We start from the raw sequence: 22,567 nt of genomic DNA on the forward strand, positions 1-22,567 counted from the left end.
TTGCCTTTTTCAACTATATATTTACTTAGGCATTTCTTGACCTTCTTCTGATATTTCAATCAATGTTTTTTGGTGGAGCATGCATTTTCTTTTGCATTTGCTATCAAGAAACCCAGAGTCCATTCACATTACTCTCCTTAGTCTTTATCTTTTATATATTTAGCAGTAATTATCATATAGCTATTCATTAATTTTATTGTTATTTGAATTTCTTTGTGATGTATTGTTCTGACATTTTTAAAGTGCTAACATTCCTATATTGAAAATTAGATAATACCTCTCTGAAACTTCCTATCCAATTCTCTCAGTACTTCAATTTAATTTGCAAAGTAGGCTGACCTCAAGAGTTCTTCCACCTTGGAAAAACATAACTATTATAAATATGCTGTGGAATCATAATGCTCTTACAAACAGAATTATCTAGAGATATTATCAGAGATAAGTAGAGCATACTGGTTAAGCCCATGGGAGGTAGAATCAGATGTCTGGTTTTAAATTTCAGCTCAACTACTTAGCATCTGGCTTTATATTATCTATTATTTTCCCTATTTTTCTGATTAAAAATAATGAAGAATAGAAAAACTAATATTGGGCTGGGAGCAGTGGCTCACACTTGTAATCCCAGCACTTTGGAAGGCCAAGGCGGGTGGGTCACCTGAGGTCAGGAGTTCAAGATCATCCTGGCCAACATGGTGAAACCCTGTCTCTACTAAAAATACAAAAATTAGCCAGATCTGGTGGTACACGTCTGTAGTCCTAGATACTCAGGAGGCTGAGGCAGGAGAATCACTTGAACCCAGGAGGTGGAGGTTGCAGTGAGCCCTGATCATGCCACTGCACTCCAGCCTGAGAGACTCTGTCAAAAAAAAAAAACCAACATTGGTACTAAAATCATAGGATTGTTGTGTATATTAGAAGCACTTAACACAGCTTCTGGCATACAGTAACTTCTCAGTACATATTGGTCATCATTAGAGGAGCCCTAGATCTCAGAGAAAACTAAGAATACCCCCAGTATAATGTTTTATATATCTGTGCACACAACGATGCAATAATGTCTACCAACTTAAGCACTACTCTCTTTCTCATCCCTTTACTTCCACCTTCACTAATAAGTTTTTGAATAAAATAAGGCTCAGTCCAATATATGCATTTTGAAATATAAAGTTAGATCTTGTCAAGCAATTTTTCATTAGCCAATGTATTCATATTATATAGGCAATGTGTTGAATCAGACAGGTAGAAGTAAGTCACAAAGAAATAGTTGTAAAGAAACTAAAGGCGAAGTAGGTAGCACGTTAAGTGTAATTATTGAATTCTTCCAAACGTACTTTCGGGCAGGGATTACTTTATACACTATAGAGACAGAGAAAGTTAGGCTTAGATGGTTTATGCCACTTATACAAGAAGTCAGATTTGGAGCCAAATAACCTGCAAATCTAAGTCAAAGTCAAATAAAAAGCTCATTTTACTCAAGCCCAGGTTTAAGGAACAATCTGGATTAAAATGCAGCTGACCTCAATACACAAAAACAATAAAAATATCTATTTAAAATATCTGAAACTTAATAAAAGTGGGGATATTTGCATTGAAAAAACAACTTCAACAACGCTAGTTTGGGATCCACAGTTAAAATCAGACAACCTAGCCTGCCTCTATTTATGCAGTATTGCTGCAAAAGTGAATTCTCATCAAGTTATGAAATTCACAGCTGAATAAAAAAGAACTGTGTCTCTAGCTTTGAAATAAGATATTTCTAAAATAATTTGGCTGCCATTTGGGCAAATATATATGTGTGTTTTGTCTTGACAGGCTGTCAACTGGAAGACAGTTCTTGAACATCACATTCATTTCAATTTAATATTGGTAAATTTCTCAATTAGAATTGTATTCTTCACTTTCTGCACAATGAAATCCCTCAGCCTTTGCTGGCATTCCTCAGGGCATACAGGTGCACGTGCTGGCATTTCTGCCATAGCAAAGGAAGAAAAATGAAATAAGAAAGGAGGGGAGGGAAGAGACAGGCTAGGAAAGAACAGTGGTAAGGGGGAGAAGAAAAGAGATGGTAGCTGACCTTCTTCCAGATATTCACCTTCATGAGAAATGAAGGGAATAATTCACACTTCACAATAAAATAGTGCAGCTGCCTCTGCTTCCTTTAACCAGAGAGGCTATAGTCAAGCAGAAACCAGACATCCAATGCATAAAATCAATACATAAGGAAAGGTCCAAAGGTAAGCTGAGAAACAGATTAATAAAAATAATTTTAAAGCTGTAAACAACCACCAATTGTGGAACACTTATTTACTTTTTGACATACTTTCACATTGTACTTTGTCATGCAATCCAACACAATGAAAGCAACATAAAAATTATTATCTTTGCTTTGTAGCTAAGAAAAATGGCAATATTTTAACCACCCCAAACTTCAAAGTCAACCTGATGATAAGAGATACAACCAAGATGCAAACTCACACTGGAAACTTCAACACATCCTCTGTGGTTTTTGGAAGATATGTTACAGGCTAAAGACACATATGCATATATACTTAACATATACAACATACATAACTGTATGAATTCTATATACAACATATACATATGTTAGTGTGAATTATTTAAATGTCTATTAGCAAAAACATTTTAGATGAAGAAATATATATGTGTTTGTATGTATTTAGAGGTGCACATAGACACTTCATTATGTAGGTAATTTTATTTATTTATTTTATTTTTTTGAGACTAAGTCTTGCTCTGTCACCCAGGCTGGAGTGCAGTGACACGATCTCAGCTCACTGCAACCTCTGCCTCCTGGGTTCAATAAATTCTCCTGCCTTAGCCTCCCAAGTAGCTGGGATTACGGGTGCCTGCCACCAAGCCTGGTTATTTTTATTATTTTTTTTTTTTAGTAGATACAGGGTTTCACTATGTTGGCCAGGCTGGCTTTGAACACCTGACCTTGTGATCCACCCGTCTTGGCCTCCCAAAGTGCTGGGATTACAGGTATGAGCCACCGCTCCTTGTTGCTAATAATATTTTTTGAATCCTTTTCTTATCTGAAAAAGGATTTGATGTTTGCAGATATTTCTGCAGCTTTCTTTCTCAACATGTTTATCAGACATATGACTTACATACACGGAAATGAGAGCCTCTGACACACAATCAACAGATATAGATGTGGCATGAAGATGTGGAAATCATAATGAGGCAAAAAGAACAGCTTCTCTGTTAAATGTTTATTAAAAACTGAGATAAAGTATGCTATATGTATTGTGGGGAGCAATCATTCTTTAAATCCATCTTACTCTAATCTAGATGAAAGGATGAATTAGAAAGTTCTCTGGCCTAAATGAAATGACCAAACAATACAAAAAAAAGAGAAAAAAATATATATAGTGTTTCTCAGTTCCTGTCAGTCAGATGCCAAACAAAGTGAAATACATAAGTGTTTTTGCTTGTTTATGTATGTGAGTGTGTGTCGTTTTATTTTGTGGTGGTGGTACTGATGGTAGAAAGATAACATTCTGAGAGAAGGATAGAGAAGTTTTCCTAGGAAAAGTGTCATTCCAACCAGCCATAAAGAAGCAATTTTGATAAGAAGGAAAAAAATAAATAAAAATAGAGTTCCTTGTACAAGAGGTAGATGAAGTGGAGTCCCGGCAGAACAAATATATGGGTAACAAAAGAAGACCTGAAATCACTTCTGATTTGTTGCCAAAATGGGTGTATCTACCAAAGTCATATTGTAGGTAGGTAAGAAAAGAATCAAATGAAGCCAGACCATGAAAAGTCCCCCTGGGTAAGTAGCTGAACACCTATAAAATGTAAGGGATATTTTTTCCTCTGGGATGAATACATGTATCAGCTAAGAAATAACATGGTTAAAATCTAGCATGCTATTTGGAAAATTACTGAGATCATCAATAATCCAGTGAGAGTCATTAAGATATGATTTAGGAGAGTGGTTGAAAGAAAGAAATTAGATGATGCATTAAGATTACATAGCAGTCAGTAGTGACTGGAATTAGGGATTAAATGGTCAGGCTACAGCTGAGGCTTAAAGAGCAAAAAAAAATTCAACAATATGGCTTGCAGGTTGTACATGGGATTTGAGAGGGCATTGGGATCACTGATAAAGTCATAGAAGTCAGAAAACAGAAAAAAATAATTCATTAAAGTAATTAGTTTATTTTTTTTTTCTACCCAAAGTGATTGCTATGCCATTTTGGGATATTCCTTCTAGTCATTTTTCCTATTTTTTTATTATTATATTTTAAGTTCTGGGATACATGTGCAGAACATGCCAGCTTGTTACATAGGTATACACACGCCGTGGTGGTTTGCTGCATTTATGAACCCATCATCTACGTTAGATATTTATCCTAATGCTATCCTTCCCCTAGCCCCTCACTCCCCGACAGGCCCTGGTATGTGATGTTCTCCTTGTTGTGTCCATGTGTTTTCATTGTTCAACTCCCACTTATGAGTGAGAACATCGGTGTTTGGTTTTCTGTTCCTGTATTAGTTTGCTGAAAATGATGGTTTCTAGCATCATCCATGTACCTAGTTTGCTTTTTAATATGAAATTTAAGCTGTCTTGAGATATCCAGATGAAAATGTTCATACAGCAACTCGCAATGTGGATTAATAGCTTAAGCAGACCCATAGGGCAAGGCATATAATTTTACAGCCAGCCACATCAAACAAATGGCTGAAGATACGGGGGTGATCACAAAAGACAACAGAGGGAAGGAGAGAGGGAAGGAGACGGCAAGGGGAAAAAGAGAAGAAGAAACAGGAGGAGGAGGAGATGAAGGAGGAGAACTAGTGGAGAAGGGTGAGAAAAAGGAAGAGGCATAGGAAAAGGTAGTTTGAGGAAGAAAAAAGAACTGTGAGGAGCAAAATAACCTTAAAGAGTAAGTGAAAAAACAAGAGAAAGTCAGTCAAACATAAAAGAAATAGATCAAGTCAAGGAGAAAAACTAGGATATTCTCTTTCTCAGAAACGTCTGAGAATAACTTACTTGCAAATTAAGTCATTTATCCTACAAAGGATTTTCTTTATTTGAAATTTAAATTCCAACTAATTTCCATCAGGAGTGTTATAAACACACACACACACACACACACACACAAGCACACACATGAGTATCTCACTGGATTGCTAAAATAAATTAAAATGTCAGGACCACATTTGGGAGGTAAGGACATTCTGTATTATACCTGATAATGGTCACCCAATTTAGCTTTGAAAACCATAATCAATACTTTGCCTTTTTTTGTATCTACAGTGAAAATGTTATTGAAGACACTATATATCTGTATACTTCTTTCTGGTGTTCATATCTTTATGAATTTGCAATATTCTTGAGCAATTTAATTTTATAAAATTTGTGAACTGGGTTCTTTATCAGGTTTTTTTTTTAATTTTTTATCTTAGTTTATTTAAGGTTAAAATTGGGGGCTTTAAATGATGAATATACATGTCTATATTTATTGAATTCTGACCTTCAATTTATCTCTCTACCTGTGTTTGTCTCATCATGTTCACCTGCTTCAAACCTATGTGACTTTACTACATAGCATGCATCCTTAAGGTCTATCTTAAATGCAATTTGAAACAAACTTGGATATATATTATACATTAAAAATGGCTTTGTAATCTTATACTTTGAACTTTAGATTCTGCCTACTGCTTTGACATCCAAGGAAGAGCTCTAAAATCCTTTCTTTTATTATATAAAGTCTGGGGTGAGGAGTTTCTTATCATCAAGGCCAGGATTTATGGATAGAAAAGCAGATCCAAAGAGGGAGAAACAAGAATAAAATCATATTCCAAATACAGATTGCTCTGTAAAGTGTAATGGATTCTAAAATGGCTCAGAAAAATTGACAATGGATCAATGGTACTACCAGCTGCTCTTAAAAATGTAGTTAAGATGGACACAAATACAGAGTCCCTTGGAAATGGTGATTGCCTAATCCACCCTAGACACGATCCACCAGAGCAACCTAGTATCTGGCTGAGTACACACCTAGACAATTTTCTGTTTCTCTGTGTGCTGCATCTGCATGTGAATATACACAAACAAATAATTAAACACCAAGCAAATATCAACAGGATTATCTTGGCATGTTAGAACAAATCTTGATAAATCCGCCTCAGTAACAATACTCAAACTACAAGTCTATGAGATGAATACAAATTCAGCCATTGAATTATTGTCGTGTAAGGAGAGATATTTTAATAAAACTGCTCTTCTGTCAGCTCCTATTACTAAGGGACTAAAGTTACTGAGCTGTGAAACTTAGGCCAAAAAGGGGGATTTGGAAATGCAAATTAGAGATAAGGCGGTAATAAATGTCTTTTATTCAGCAACACACGATCCTTGATGCCAGGAGCTATTTTAAAGATGATTTTTAATAGTTCTGTGAAATTGGATGCATACATACCCAAAATGGACATTTCTGGCACAGTAGCATGATAGGGTCCATTAAGAAACTCTGGTGCGTTGTCGTTGATGTCTTGAACTTTAATAATAAATTCAGAAGGAGGCTCCAGAGGTTTGCTTGTCTCCCAGTCCACTGCCTGAGCTGTTAGGGTATACTCAGCCTTTTCCTCTCGGTCAAGTCTTTTTATAGCATGAATATCTCCAGTTACATCATTTATTTGAAAGATGGTCCCAGCTCCATCACCTGATAAGATATACTTGATTTTTTTGCTCCCAGGATCCAGGTCTGTGTGTAGCTAAAAATGAAAAATGGCATTAGTTAGTGATGGAGCAATCTGAAAATTTATTTTTTTAACTGCCTCCTTTTTGAATATTAAGTTGGTTCTTTTTACATAACATCATCAATTTATGCTAATAGTAGCGGTACAAAATGTATGCAGCTGTGCGGATATCAATTAAGAATAAAATATAATGAAATTCATCTAAATAAGTTAGAACAGTCCTTAAAAAGTACTCTGGCCTGTTTAGTATAAAACAACATGCTTTTAGAATGATAAAAAGGTCAAGGAGAAAAATACAAAAATATATGTGCTTTTTTCAATTTATTATATTTATTTTAAATGACTATGATTAGTCACCTTTTATGGGTCACCATCTGTATGCCAAGGCCTAGGTGAATCACTTCTCATATAATCATTTCTTTTTTATTAAAAAAATGGGTTAAGAATATTTTGTGTGAAACATGAGAAAAGTGACACTGAGCAAGGCACATAATTACCTCTCCAGGGTTCACATTTGACAGACTCAAGTATGGTAGATCCAGAGTTCAACTTAGATCTGCCTGTGATATTTATACAAACAAAAGTAATTCTTATATATTGACTGATTTTTAGATATTATATTTCTGAAGGGTTTTTTTTTTCTTTAGTTCTGGCAATTCATCTAGTCCAGGAAAATCATTCCCATTTTATAGAGAAAAACACTGGGAGTATATTTACCAGAAATGGAACCCCTCTAGAAAATGACAACTTTTCACCATGAACCCAAGTCCATTTTGGGTCATAGCAACAAATATTTACTGAATTTGTGTGTCAGGCAAATACTCTGCCTAAAACATTTTGGTAGGTACTAGGGAAAATAGAATCCCTGGCTTTAAGTTTCTGACAATTTTCTCTCAAGTTCTGGTATTATACATGATGTTTCTCCTTTATACTATAATATGTTAACTCCTGTTTAAAAAAAAAAAACTAAAATAAAATAAAGCAATAGCATATGTATTTGAGGGGTTAAATTTTTAAAAGAAAAGTCCATTGCAATGTACTACTTTAATGTACATATTTTCAGTTTAACTCTGTTACTTAACTGCCAATTTAGTTCCATTTGAGATTTCAAATATTTGTTCCAAAAAAAAAAAAACTGTCTTGTGGAAAGAAACTCCTAGAAATTCAAAAGATGCTGTATTCTCTTGGGATCCCTTTTATTCTGAACAGCCTCTTTGCTTTCTTCACCAACTTAAATTGTATTTAGTCCTTTACTAAGTGAAAAGAAAGGCTTATAAAAAAGACATAAAATAGCAACAAAGATTCCAAATGCATCTAGATCTCCAACTTTACTTTTGAATATTTTTTAAAGTTAAAGCATAAGATTACATCCAATGTTTATTGAATCTCAAAATGTATCCCTTTCATTTATTGTATTAAATGTATTAACATGAACAAATATTGAAATGCCACTTTATCTTAATGAATGTGAGATTATAATTCATTAATATGATATTAATCCTAATTTATGATTATTTTAATTTATGTGCATTTTAACATTTCCATTAGCATTTTTATTAAAAAAATTTGAATAATATATAATTCATGGAAGTTTCCATTCACATACAAGGAGTTCTTGAGACACAGAAGGGATCAGTATGTATCATTTTTGTCCACAAGATTTTGCTAATTAACAAATGAACTATTGTATTTGGTGTCATTATTATTTATGTTAAAACTTATTTGTGCCATATTTTCTTCAATTCACCAAGCCTTTGGTTATTTAGTGGTATTATAATTTTATGTTTTGATGATCCCTTGTGTTTAAAATTAACTAAGGGAAGTAACTAAGGATAAAAAAGCTTAGGTTTTTGAAAGAACAAAACAACAAAGCTAAGATTCTGGCTTCTCTAACTACATAAACTGGAGAAATTTACTCATTCATTTGTGTTTCAGTTACTTTGCCTGGAATATGGGGATAAAGCATCTACCCTGCAGAACTGATTTTAGAATCTGAGACATTAATCTATCTGAAAATTATTAAAACAGAGAAGGGACACTATTAAGTGTGCATTTTTACTTCATATCATATTCAGTCATATGAAACTATCTGAAAACATTGTGATAATCCCAGTTCCAACATAGGTGAAAGCAAATTCTCAAGACTCCATTCAAAAACAGCTTTTAACATATACCACTTTGAAAAAAAACAGGGGAAATAAAAGAAAAACCTTAGTAAACAGTATATACTTCCTTTTCCTTTCAGAAATTTCACTTTTAGCTTATCCAACTAAAATCTGGATGCTGGGGCCAATGATAATCTCAGAACAGAATATTGTTTGCATATGTGTATATATATATATATATATATATATATATATATATATATAATGTTCATTTATTTCATCCTATTATTTGTATCACACATACTCACAAACACAGACATGTACATACTCTTGCACATGAATTGTTCAGGTAACCAACTTGGTAATATAAGAAAAGACTGTAGCAAAGTCACCTGAGACTACAGGTCTGGCCTTCTGAAGTATTCAGGATACACAATTACAAGGTGCAGCTTTTTCTGTCAGTCTTCAAGAAAGTGTGTCAGACCCTGTTCACTTAAATGTAACAACACTACCCCGTCAATGTAGCCCACCTAAGAACCCTCTCTCTGAGATTATGGAGCCAAAGATATCCCAAATGCACTGAATGTTCACATAATGTGCATCATCAAGAACAGGGGTCCCCAACTTCTAGGCCATGGACTAATTCTGGTCAAGGCCTTGTGGCAGCAGGTGAGCAACAGGTGAGCTAACATTAGCACCTAAAAAAACACTCTGGACGGTTTAGTATAAACCAAAATGCTTTTAGAACAATAAAAAAGGTCAGAGAAAAATACAAAAATATGTGTTATTTTCAACTCATTGATACATTTATTTAAAGTTATTATGATTAGCTACCTTTTATGGGTCACTACCTGTGTGATAAGGACTATGTGAATCAATTCTCATTTTTTAGAAACATAAAATGAGCTAAGAATGTGTCATGTGAAACATTCATGCAAAACACAAGGGGATACATGGTTAAAAGCCGCTGTTTTTTCTGTTGGTCTTCACATAAGTGTGTTATACCTTGTTCATTTAAATGCAACAACACTGCCCTGTCAATATATCCACCCAAGAACACTTTGTCAGATCAGTGGTGGCATTAGATTCTTATAGGAGCAGGAACCCTATTGTGAACTGTACATGCAAGGGGTCTAGGTTGCATGCCCCTTATGAGAATCCAATGCCTGATGGTCTGAGGTGAATTACTTCCATCTGGAAACCAACCTCTCACCTTTTCCAGTCTGTAGAAAAATTGTCTTCCACAAAACTGGTCCCCGCTTTTGTGTAAGACAAAAAGGCTGGGGAAGGCTGATCTAGAGGAACGAGTGCCATCTCTTCTAAGGGCTGCTTCTGCTAATCAGAGCAGGATCAGAATCACATGCAATCCTGACTGGGAGGCTAGGACCCATTCATCTGGCTGTGGTATAATAAGATCTCATCCATTCATTCAATAAACCTCATGCTCTTCTCTGTCTTAGGGATGGAGGTAGAATAATAAAAAACACAGACATGGTGCCTGCTCTCAAAATACCATACTTTTGTGGGAGACAGAAACAGAAAATTTAGGGGAAATAGAGCCATTAATACAGTAATATTATTAATAATTAATTATATACTAATATACTGTTAACATTTATAATTGATATATTTAATTGTGATTATTATTAATGCATTGACTATGTATTATCTGGTAAACATTTTATGTTTATAAATATAATGTTATTCTCATAGCAAACTAGAGACCATTTCTTCATTTTACCAACAAGATGATTGAGATTCAAAGATTTCCACAGAACTTTTCCAGAGAGTTTATAATCTGCCAGTAGTAAACTTAATGGCACAAGTTTTGGAGTTCATTTCTGGATTATAATGCATGCTCTAAGAGCTATGCTAAGAAAGGAACTGGGGGCTATGAGAGCATACAGAAATTTTACTTAACTCAGAAAATGGAGTGTGGAGGGACAGGAAGTCCACCCCAAAGAAGTAATGATTTAAACTTCAGAGGCAGGAGAATCACTTAAACCCAGGAGGTGGAGGTTGTGATGAGCCGAGATTGTGTCATTGCACTCCAGCCTGGGTGACAGAGCAAGACTCCATCTTGAAAAAATAAAAAATAAAAAACAAAACAAAACAAAACTTCAGATCTCAACATTGGAGAAAATGTGTGCCAAGCACAGGTAATATTGTGGGTAAAAAATCCAGAGATAAGAGAGGGCATAGTATGGGAGATAAATTAATAGAGCAAGAAACTGAGGAAAAGAAAGGTAATAAGAAATAAGAATAAGAAAGCATGACAGGGTCCACATTATACAGAGTTGTGAAACCAAGATACAGAGTTTGGATTTAACTATAAATGTGGCAAGAGACCAAAAATAAATGGTTTCAAACAGGAGTCTAACATGATAATAGTTTTTTTGTAATATATTGCAGTGGTTTGTGTGTGCTTACAAGCAAACATTACAGAAGCAAAGAGAAAGGGGAGGTCAGAAAAAAAACATAGACATCAATTCTCAAGGATGCTTTAATTCTGATTCTCAAGGCCAGCCCAGCTTCCAGGATCTGTCATATTTACAACCAGATGAATCCCCAAGTCCTCTGGCCACCCACTGCAGCCTGGTTGGAGAAGCAGAGAGTATCAAGTGTGCAATGAATAATCCTAGTCATTCACAGTAAGCCTTTAATTTCAGGAATCCTAAAAGGATTGCTACATAATTGAGCTGAATTGTGAGTATCAGCACCATTACACCCTCATCATCTTCCATATATTGACTTAACACCTTCCAGTTAAAAGACAAGTTTTACTATAAAAGTTTCATGGGAAGAAGCATTTGCATTTCATTCTCCTTTGTATTTCCTCTGCCTAGTAAGGTGTCTGGCATATTGTTGGAATCTCAGTAAATATTTGTGGAGTAAAGTGAATATAAAGAAATGGAAAGAAAAGACATTTTTCCATTTATTTTCAAAACAATGATTTAAAGAACAAGACAAAGGAATTTAGAAAAGTTAGGCCCAGGGCCTTAAAATCTTACCTACAATAAATGCAAAGCCCTTGAATGTCCCTCAATGACGTATTCAAATTTAGCCTCCAACATAGGAATTAAGATATTTTAAAGGGGCTGATGTAAAAAAAGTTGAGTAGGTGATAGACAGATGGGTAACGGATGAATAATGGATGATAGATGCCAATTATATTGTACACAGACATCACTGCTTTCAAAATCAGAGTAAGAACCCTGGTCTGCAATATCATCCATATCCTTCTCAAGGTTGTACATACTGATTGTGAAAAAATGATGCAAATTACTTTTTCATTCTCTCACACAGGATTCTCCAGGAGCCTAAAGTAATTGTGGGAAAACAGAATCAGGAACAGATAAACTCTCCTTTGTGAGTAGCTATTTTAATACCAAATTATGACTCAGTTACCAGAGAAGATCAGACTGGGCCACTCTGCCTACCTCTTCCTCTAGAATAAGATGAGGATTGGGACTGAGTAAATTACAGGAGAAACTGCTTCCACATCTGAAAATCAGGCAACTCTGACATCAAAACTAATTTTGAAGTTTCATTCTATCAAGAAGGACATCATGCGAAAGTTTCTCTAAGTACCTAAGGGCCAGGCATGGTGGTTCATGTCTGTAACCCCAGCCCTTAGAAAAGCTGAGGTGGGCAGAGTGCTTGAGCACAGGAGTTCGAGACAAGCCTGGGCAACAAAGTGAGAGCCTGTATCTAAAAAAAAAAAATACAAAAAAATAGCCAGACATGGTGATGTACACCTTTAATCCCAGCTACCCAGGAGGCCAAGTTGGGAAAATCACTTGAACCTAGGTGTCAAGGCTGCAATGAGCCATGATTGCACCACTACATTCCAACCTAGGTTACACAGTGAGACCCTGTTGCAGAGAGGAGGGGAGGGGAGGGGAGGGGAGAGGGAGAAATAAAAAAGAAATAAAAAAGTTACTGAAGAGAAAATCTACATCTTTTAGAACCCAAAGAGTTAACAGAGATCACTGCAACATGAATCTCTGTCATATACTGATTCCAACTTTTCATGAATCTGCTCACCCTTAGAGAGGAAAGCAAGCTTAGCACTGTTGAATCAAATTACATCTTAGCATTATTTTCTCCAGATCTAGTACAGTGCCTGTCAGGAAGAGAGACAGAGAAACTGGGCTGCTGCCTATCGATCTATCAGTGAATAAATTATAATCCTTAACTCAGAGCCATTCAATATCAAAGATGGGACCAGGGACTTTGACATGATATTAGGTTTTGTCCTAAGTCACCAAAATGATGACCATATAGGACTTCAATCTAGAGCAGACAAGTGTTTAGGCTATTAGGACAGTGATAGGGCAGAAAGGAGAAAGAAAGAGAGGAGCTGAAGACTTCTTTGCATGGTTCTGAACTGCTACCAAAAAGATCAGGAGTAAGACTTGAAATTCACTCACATTAACTTCCATTCAGCCTTCTTGCATACTACAGAACATCTCACAAAGAATTCAGGTCGAACGTGAACTGGTCCATTCAACAAACAGTGAGGTCCCATCTTTGTTTTCAGGGAGAACTGACCACCCACTTGTGATTGATGCTTTGGAGCTGAATAAAGCATCAGGTGATGGTGGAAGATGGCGTGGGAGGAGGGAGGCTTCAGACTGTACCACATCACTTGAAAAATGCCTTTATATGCTGAAATGTTTTACTGCGACAGTCAATCTAAATAAACCATATATAGTTATCTTTCATTCAGTCCTTCCATTCCTAACAAGCTGCAGAAGCAAATTACATCATAAAATTAAAGCTAGGCAATAAGCATATGAACACCCCAAAATTTTAGTTAAAATTAAGTTGGGAATATGCAATGACCTTCATGATCACATAGTCTAAGGAAACACTATTTCTGTGAAATAAAAAAATAGTTCTCAGGGTAATTCTCATGTTATACCAAGGTACCCTTAAATTTGTCTTACAAAGTGAAAGGCTAAATGAGAAATAATCCTTGATCAAATTAAAAAAAAAAACAAAAAAACACAGTATCCTACACTGGAAACAAGCTCTGCTCTATAAAAAATAATAATAATAAAAATAAGGAAAAAAATTAATGTTTTACGGCAGGCAAATGTGTAGCATTTGATATCTCAAAGATGCGTTCCTTGCATTCTGTGTCAACTGCCGGTGTGAGCGTTGAACAGCTTGACCTGGCCATGGGGACTGGTGCCCAGAGAAATAGAAAATTGAAAGCAAGTCCAAGTGAACTGCTGTTTTTGGCTGTGGACACCTGGAAAGGAGTCAAAAAATGGAATGTACTGCTCATGCTACTCTTTTAAATAAGTACATTCCAACAAGGGCAAGCCCTCTATGTACATTATTTATCACTATACCTGAAAACAAGCATGGTACTTGGCACATATTAAATGTTCATTAAAGACTAACTTTTCGTCTGCATAAGACCTATCTCAATGCCCTAGACCTTGTCAGTGATTTTACATGGATGAATGGCTTAGGCGACAGAACGAGATGTAATCCATTGAGCCTGATTCTGAACTCACATACATTAGCATAATTTTATAAAGACCCTCAGGAAAGCATGAATAGTTAGTCTGAAGACCTTCTGATTCCCTAGAGGAGTAGTAGACAGAATAGAGAAGCCTCTCTACTTTGCTCCTGAATGGCAACAGAAAAGTAATACATACATTTAGAAGCCATGTGTATGAAACCACATGTTCTAGGCACCTTCTGTAAACCAATCTGTCCTGTAAAATTTTGAAATAGAATAAACCTAGAAATAGACAGGCAGTATACTCAAAAACTCAGCTAATATAAATGCAAAGAGAATATTTGACAAGAAGAGGCTGGCAAGCTTTTTCCCAGAATTCCCAAACCAATGTTCATGGCCTTGGCAAATTTTCTACTATCTTCAGTCTGGACCACAGTTTTACAGGTTTGGAAACAAGATGTGTCAGCCCCGTAACAAATCTGTTGCTTGTAACTAGATTCCAATAAAGTTAACAAATCTCATTTATAAATGTATTTTTATAAAAAATGTAATTTTTAAGAGCCTGAAATACTTGTCTTTATGATGAGCAAATTTTTTTTAATATAAGAACCCACACACAAATGAAACCTTGTGATAAGATTCAGAGAAAGGAGCATTAGATGGATTAATTTTGTAATTATGTCAGAAAATAAAATCACTTAAATATGCCCATTTAATTTTTTAAAAAGGTCTTAAAATTACAACAAGAATGTTCAAATTCTGTATGTTTAGAGTTTTTCTTTTCCTTTGAATTCTGTATTGGAAATTCCAATATTTAAGCAAGCAACCACACAAAAAAGGCAACAGAAATCGCTTCTTTGGATACATATTTTCTTATGTATACTGATGACAGTCTGATTAAAATATTAAACCTTATGGGCGTGGAAATCAATGTTTCTCTAAGACAACCAAAGATTTAAAAGTGTTTATATTATGGGATCTAGAATAAGAGTCTGATAAGAAATAGAGCTAGATTGGAACAAAGATACTGAGAAATTTACTTAGCCTCTCCCCAAGACTAGTTTTCTTCTTTGCAAGCTATTTGAATAACGGTACCTATCCTTTAGAGTTCTTGCTGTTATTAATGTTAGATAATAGATAATACTGTTAAAGGCATGATATGTCCCAGAAATGATGATATTCAAATAAAAAGACATACAGGGTGAACTCTTAAGGGCATTAAATTTAGGAAATATAATGATGAGTCTGCCTAACCCGGAATTACTTTCCAAGAAATGTATACCTATCAACATATTCTGGGTTAGAATTCAATACACAACATTGATTTGTAGTAAGAATAAGGATGTAACTAACTTCTTGAGTTAAATTATCTGGACGCAATCTGAGCTTAACCTCTGACATTGGGCAAGTTACTTAGTAAATACATATTTGGTACTTATTCACCCATTCAATAAGCAATGATATAAAAATATATCTGGAAGGTTTTACTTCTTGTTTACTTAATAATTATAAGCCTAAACATGGGAGGAAAGTGGTCGATGTGCATTGGGTAAGTGAATAAATATTTGAGTGGGCAAGAGTGAGAGTGAATAGTAATTGAGGGTCAATTACTGAAAACAGATGTAGCTGAATAACTCAGAGTGGATGGATGGATGGATGGATGGATGGTTGGATGGATGGTTAGATGGATGGTTAGATGGATTAATAAATTGATTGATAAGGGAATTAAGAGGAAGAACATGGGTGGATGAGTGGTGTTATTGGAGAATGCATGGATGAAGGAAATAGTAATAAAGCAATGACTAACTAAATGGGATTCTCAGCCATCCTTCCATTTACGTTTCAATGCACATTAAGTGTTTTAAATAAATGAAGGAATAAAACAATAGATGCACTGGTGAGTGGGTAGGCTGCAAAAACCACAGTGTTTATTGCTAAAGATAGATTTGGGAAAAAACTAACAAATTATTCTGTCGCAGGGCATTACTCCTCATTTTTCACTAAAGCAGGCATAGGCATTGGAAGTTAAACTTTAATTACAAGAAATTCCTCTATAAAGAGTTTTGGTGCATATTTGATATTCATCAATACAATATCTCTTTATGAATTCCCTGAACCCCCCACCTCTCTCTCTTTATCTCTATTGATAGGCAGATGGATAGAGATATGGAAATGTATATAGATATGAATACAGATATCCATCCATTCTTTAAAAAAGGAGTTTTATGAAAAGAAACACCCAATGAAGTAATAGATGATGTAAGTAAGAATAGGACTGAAAAAAAACACACCTAGGTTTATCAGCCAAACAAAAGAAGTGGATCTTACAAAGATATGGATATTTAACACTGATATAACAGATACTCAGAAAATTTTCAAAAGAGGGAATCACAGTGGAACATTAGATTGTACTGTCAAAAAATATGAAATCCTGAGAGAATGTTATATCAATGCTCTTTTTATGTTTCAAAGAGCTTGATTAACAAGAGTATTAATAGAAGCTGAAAATATGAGACAGATTTCTGATACAGTAATCGCTATCACTTGCAAAACAGGATGCATCTTGTTACTCAAATAAATAACAATAGCACAGTGGGAAGGAACACAGTGGATAACCAGATAGCAGCCATCTCCTATGAAATTCCATATTTATAAAGGGAGTATGGGGCAATCAAAATGCTATGAACTTGGAAGAGCACTGCAATTGAAGTTAAAAAAAAAGACATACATAAAACTGGAGTTCCATTTCAGCTATAAAATAGGAGTGTGACAACAGCACATCATGTTTTTATTCTGTGTCAAAATGTCTGATATTAACTTAGCTGTGTTGCTTACTCCTACTTCTTGAGCAATAAACTGTCTCATTTAAAGCTTTGGAAGAATGCAGAAGCTTGTGACCAAAATTCCTGCTTCACAGAAATAATCATATTTTCAACTTTCAGTCATGGCTGCTCAATGAATGGATGAATGGGTTGATGGATGGATAGATGAAGGGCTAATCAGATAGTTAAGATAATTGAGATAAAGATAATGTATAGACAGATGGTTTTACTGAAGAATGTATGGGTGGATGAAAGAGAGAATGAGACCATGACTAACTAAAGAAATTTTCAAACATCCTACCTTTTAGATAAGTGAAAATCAAAAGACCTAAGTTGAATTACAATCACCAGATATGATCTTGGGCAAGTCACTTACATTTGTTAATATTAATTTCCTCTTGTTCTAATGCTATTAATAAGGGGAAAATCTTCTCAAATTATTGTACAAATAATATGTACACAAAAGCTTTTTTATAAAATTACTCTCTCAAGTATCATTACCCCTATAGAGTTGAACTTCCATATCTGTAGGCCCTGCATTCATGTATTCAAACAACCACAAATAGAAAATATTAAAAACAGTCATTAAAAATATTAAAACACAGCAATAAAAACTAATATTCAATTTTTTTAAAAATACAGTGTAACAATTATTTACATAGCATTTGTATCCCATTTTGGGTATAGAAAGTACAGGTTGAATATCCCTTATGCTAAATGCTTGGGAACAGAAGTGTTTCAGATTTTGGATTTTTTTAAAAAAACTTTAACAATTTTCATAGACATAATGAGATATCTTGGGGATGAGACTCATGTCTAAACACAAAATTCATTTATGTTTCATATACACATTATACATACAGCCTGAAGGTATTTTATACAATAATTTTAATAATTTTGTGCGCAAGTCACATGAGGTCAGCTGTCAAATTTTCTACTGGTGGCATCACGTTGGTAATCAAAAAATTTTTCATTTTGGAAGACTATGGATTTCAGATTTTCAATTGGGAATGCTCAATTTGTCATCTACATTATTTAAAATATACAGGAGGCTGTATACAGGTTATATGCAAATCCTATGCCAGTGTATATAAGTAACTTGAGCATTGGTGGATTTCGGAATCCTTGGAGAATCCTGGAACCACCCTCTCATGGATACTGAAAAATGACTATTATGCAGACTTGGAAATGGAGCCTAGCCTGCCATCAGATCATTAGAATTAGACGTTAATAACATACATAGCCTGCACTGCTGAAAAGTGGGTGCTGTGTTTGTTTGTGTGTGTGTGCATTTGTAGGTTTCTCCCCTCTCCATTCCACAAACAAAACTTGAAACTTGGCTGAAAAATAAAAACCAAACAAAACTTCTAACGAAACCTGAAAACCAAAGATGCCCTCTTACTATTTCACACTAAAGTATCTTTCACAGATAAATAGATCTGTTGGAAATATGTATAACTCCTACATTAACAATAATATTTTATGAAAATAGAGTATTTTGTTCCATTTCTAATAAAAAACAAAAATAATCGTTTCAAGCCTACTGTTACAGGCTAGATTATTTTTCATCAAAATCCATATGTTGAAGCCATAAATTCTAATAACTCAAAACATAACTGAATTTGGAGATAGGCCCTTTAAATAAAAGAGATTATATTAAAACAAGGCTGTTAGGGTCTTCATCCAATCTGAGTGCTGTTTTTATAAGAAGAGGTAATTTGGACCCATATAGAGAGTGCAGGGATGTGAGTGCACAGAGGAAAGACCATATCAGGACACAGAGAGAAGGCAGCTATCACAAACCAAGGAGAGAAGCCTCAGAAAATAACAAACCTGCTGAAACCTTGATCTTGGACTTCTGGCCTCCCGCACCATGAGAAAATAAATTCCTGTTGCTCAAGCCACCCAGTCTGTGGCATTTTGGTAAGGCAGCCCAAGCAAGCTCATACATCTTCCTAAAGCATACTAGCTAATTTTCAATGAATACCTTATAGATGCAAAATGATGGCTGCAGTTTGCAGTAATACTATGCATACATATGATTCCAGGCGTGGTAGATGGAATGATATCTATTCCCTAAATCCCAGAACCTGTAAATATGTGCTTTACCTGTCAAAAGAGATTTTGCGGATGTGACTAAATTAAGCACCTTGAGATAAGGAGGCTTTTTTTTTTCTGGATTATCCAGGTAAACCCAATCTAATCACACGGATCCTTACAAAAAAAGTTTTTCTCTTGTAGTCAGAGGAAGATTTAACTGCAGAATAGTCAGTGAGATGCAACCTTCCTGACTTTCACACTGTAAGAATGGTGCCACTAACCAAGAAATGCGTGGGATCTTCTAGAAGGTGGACAGAGCAATGATCCAGATTTTCCCCAAAGGCGCCAGAGGAAATGCAACCCAGTCAGACACACTTTTGAGACCTGTGTTGGACTTCTGACAGACAGAATTATAAGATAATACATTTGTTTTATTTTAAGCCACTAGATTTGTAATAATTAGTCACAGCAACAATAGACGGCCAATACACTATTTTCAATTAATGTAAGTAATAGAATTGCTGACGTGTTGATATGTTTACATATTAAGTAGCTAGTGACTTTGGGCAAACTTTATATCCTTTCTAATTGTACCTTCCTTTCTTTGTAAAATAAGGGAAGGTGTACTAAATTACTTTTTAGATGTTTTCCAGCTCAAATAGCCTGTAAATATTTGGACACATCCTTCTTGTTTGCATGACTACATCATGTTTTCAATATACCACCATAAAAACTCAGAAAATCTACTGCTATCACAGCTACCCAGCCATAGAAAAGAACCTATTCGTATTATTCTTCAGCCATTTCTTCAAGAATATTAATTGAGTGTATCCCTATCCTAGATATATTATATTAATTGTATATTATTTCATTTAATTATCACAACCCTGAGGCATATACAAAATTCTCATTTTACATATTACAGAAACTGAAGATTTGAGATGTAATTTTTTGCTCAATATCACATGTTGCAAATGATAGAAAAAAAATGATTCAAACTCAAGACTATTTGCTTCTCAAGCCCATGCTTGTCTTATTGTTTCAACGCTGTGCACCAGAACCAAGTATGGGACAGAAAAAGATAAAAGTCAGCACCAGAAACCAAGGACTCCATTGTTTATAAAACTATGTGTTTAGCGTCTTCTTTTTAAAGATACATTTTACATGTTCCCTGCTCAATAGTAGTCTTGTGAAGTTAAAGTCAAGGTAAGAGTTTTCAGCGCTGTGGCAGGAAGTGGGAAACAGAGTCCTGCATCTAATAACCTCTGGAAACCTGTGATACCCGATTAACATTAACACCACAGGGTCTGAAGTTCCTATACTCCCCTGTGAAGAGGAGGCTAAGGATTGAGGTGAGTGATGAAGTAAACAGAACTTTCCCTTTCAAGAAGAATGAGCTTTGGGAAACCTAGCAAACCTAGAAGATGGAGGTAGAAAGGTGGGGGGCAGGGCATTTGCAGAAAACAATGACAAGATGAAGAATTACTAGCTGTACTTTGAAAATCAGACACTGTCAATGGGAAATACCTATTCCAATGATCATATATTAATACTGCCGATTAACAAATAAACAGATTTAAACTTTCTTTGCACATTCAACAGTATCAATAATATAATGTCACTGATTCGGTACATAATAGATGTTCAATATGTAATTCTGAATATAGGAAAAAGCTTAACTCTATCTCATTTCTTCCTCCAAGTGTTTCTATATATTTGAGATAGAAAAAAATAGATGGATATATGCACTCACAACTTCTTCATTCACTCTGAGTATTAAAAGTGTTGTGTCTGGTCTGGTGATCTCAGGCCACTATTAAATTATGTGGTCTCTTTAAACTTCTTTGTATTGATTAGATATGCTACTTTCATTTGCAATGAAAAGCCGTGAGCACTACTAACACAGAAACTAATAAATATGGAAAGGAAACAATAACAGTGGCAAAAGCCTCACACAGGCAGGAGTTAGAGAGAACATTTGCTTTCTGCCATATTAGTTATTTACTTTCAATACTGGTGCATTTGAGGAGACGAAAAATATTGGGGGACACGTTATTAATGTAAAAGACTGTCAGAGACACCAGCGGGAGACTCAGATTCTAAAAGATTTCTTTAAATGATTAATATGTAGACTTCACTTTGTCATATTATGAAGTGCTGACATTAAAGAAATAAACGGATTTTCAATTATTTTTGTATGTGAGAACTGAGGGTGCTTTGAAAGTGACCTTGTGCTAGGATAAATGCTTGATGCATTTCAGCATTGCTCAAATTATTTCTCTATTTGTGTGTGTGTGCGTGTGTGTGTGTGCGTGTGTGTGTGTGTGTGTGTGTGTCCTTGCAACCTTGCAAGCTGGGAGCAGGAGGAGAGAACTGGAGAGAAAGGATGGAACGCTGCTGTATTCCTGCTGGCTGAGTTTTAATCATCTATAGGTTAGGTTTTTTAAAAAACAGCTGGTCATTTTCTCCAGGGTGCAGGACAATTCTCTGGGTGTCCTTGAACCAACTCAGTTCTCCCTGATTTCTCTCCTGTACTGTTTAAAAGTAACTGTAGAATGTGATGGGAATGCAACATCCTGAGATAATGGAATGGCCAGCCTAGGTTCTGTTCCTATTCCTCCTGCAAACAAGATGTCCTTCAGTACTTGGGCCCAGTGTGCCCTGCACCTCAGGGTATAAATCCTAAAGCAGACTATTTTCTGAGGTCCCTTAGTAGCACTACAAATAGGGCATGCACAGACGAGACTTCATCCATGCCGTGCATTATTCCTAAGCCTCGGAGATAGGCTCATCATGAATCCTAGGCTTCTGTTGTCCCTTGCTGCCTGTCTGTAAGTAATAAATTCACATTATGTAGGTTGTTATGTATGCGAACATTCTATCTCACCAGACTCAGGCAAGAAGTAAAAGTACAGCCCAAGATGCGGTGAACTGAAGTGGTACATAGTACACAGTGAACCTTCTTTCCACAGGGTCCTGAACAATTCTGGCAAGAAGTAAAGCTGTAAGGTTGGTGAGAAGATATTTCCTACACCTAGAGGAGCTACCTCTGTCAGGACCTTAGACCTGAGCCCTGGAAGAAACAGGAGTGTCAAGAGTAGCAGGACTCAGAATGGTCCACAGACCCCTGGGGATCCCTAAGACTCTTCCCTGAATCCAGGAGGTCAAAGTTATTTGTCTTTTTTTTTTTTTCTGTACTGACATTTGTACTGATGGGCATGTAATGACGGGTACAACTGCTGCCACCTTAGTGCTAATCAACACAATGCTACCAACTGTACTAGGAATCACAGAACTCTTCATTACTCACTCTCAAGACTTAAAAAAATACAGTTTCACGTGTCTTTCATCAGGCAGTAAAAGATATTTTTATTAACTCTCAGCCCTAT

General features: G+C 35.5%; 1 protein-coding gene across 3 annotated transcripts in view; it reads right to left on the reverse strand.

The window, feature by feature from the left end:
* The window catches only part of CDH8 (cadherin 8), a 382,992-nt gene that overhangs the window by 236,070 nt on the left and 124,355 nt on the right, over window positions 1–22,567 (reverse strand). For all 3 annotated transcript variants that reach the window (XM_012462530.2, XM_012462528.2, XM_012462529.2), the window contains exon 3: window positions 6,453–6,747. In XM_012462530.2, coding sequence (XP_012317953.1) covers window positions 6,453–6,747 — 295 coding nt within the window. The remainder of the gene's footprint in view (window positions 1–6,452; window positions 6,748–22,567) is intronic.

Source organism: Aotus nancymaae, unplaced genomic scaffold (genome assembly GCF_030222135.1).
Source record: "Aotus nancymaae isolate 86718 unplaced genomic scaffold, 86718_ANA_hifiasm-v0.15.2.pri h1tg000030l, whole genome shotgun sequence".
Lineage (NCBI taxonomy): Eukaryota > Metazoa > Chordata > Mammalia > Primates > Aotidae > Aotus > Aotus nancymaae.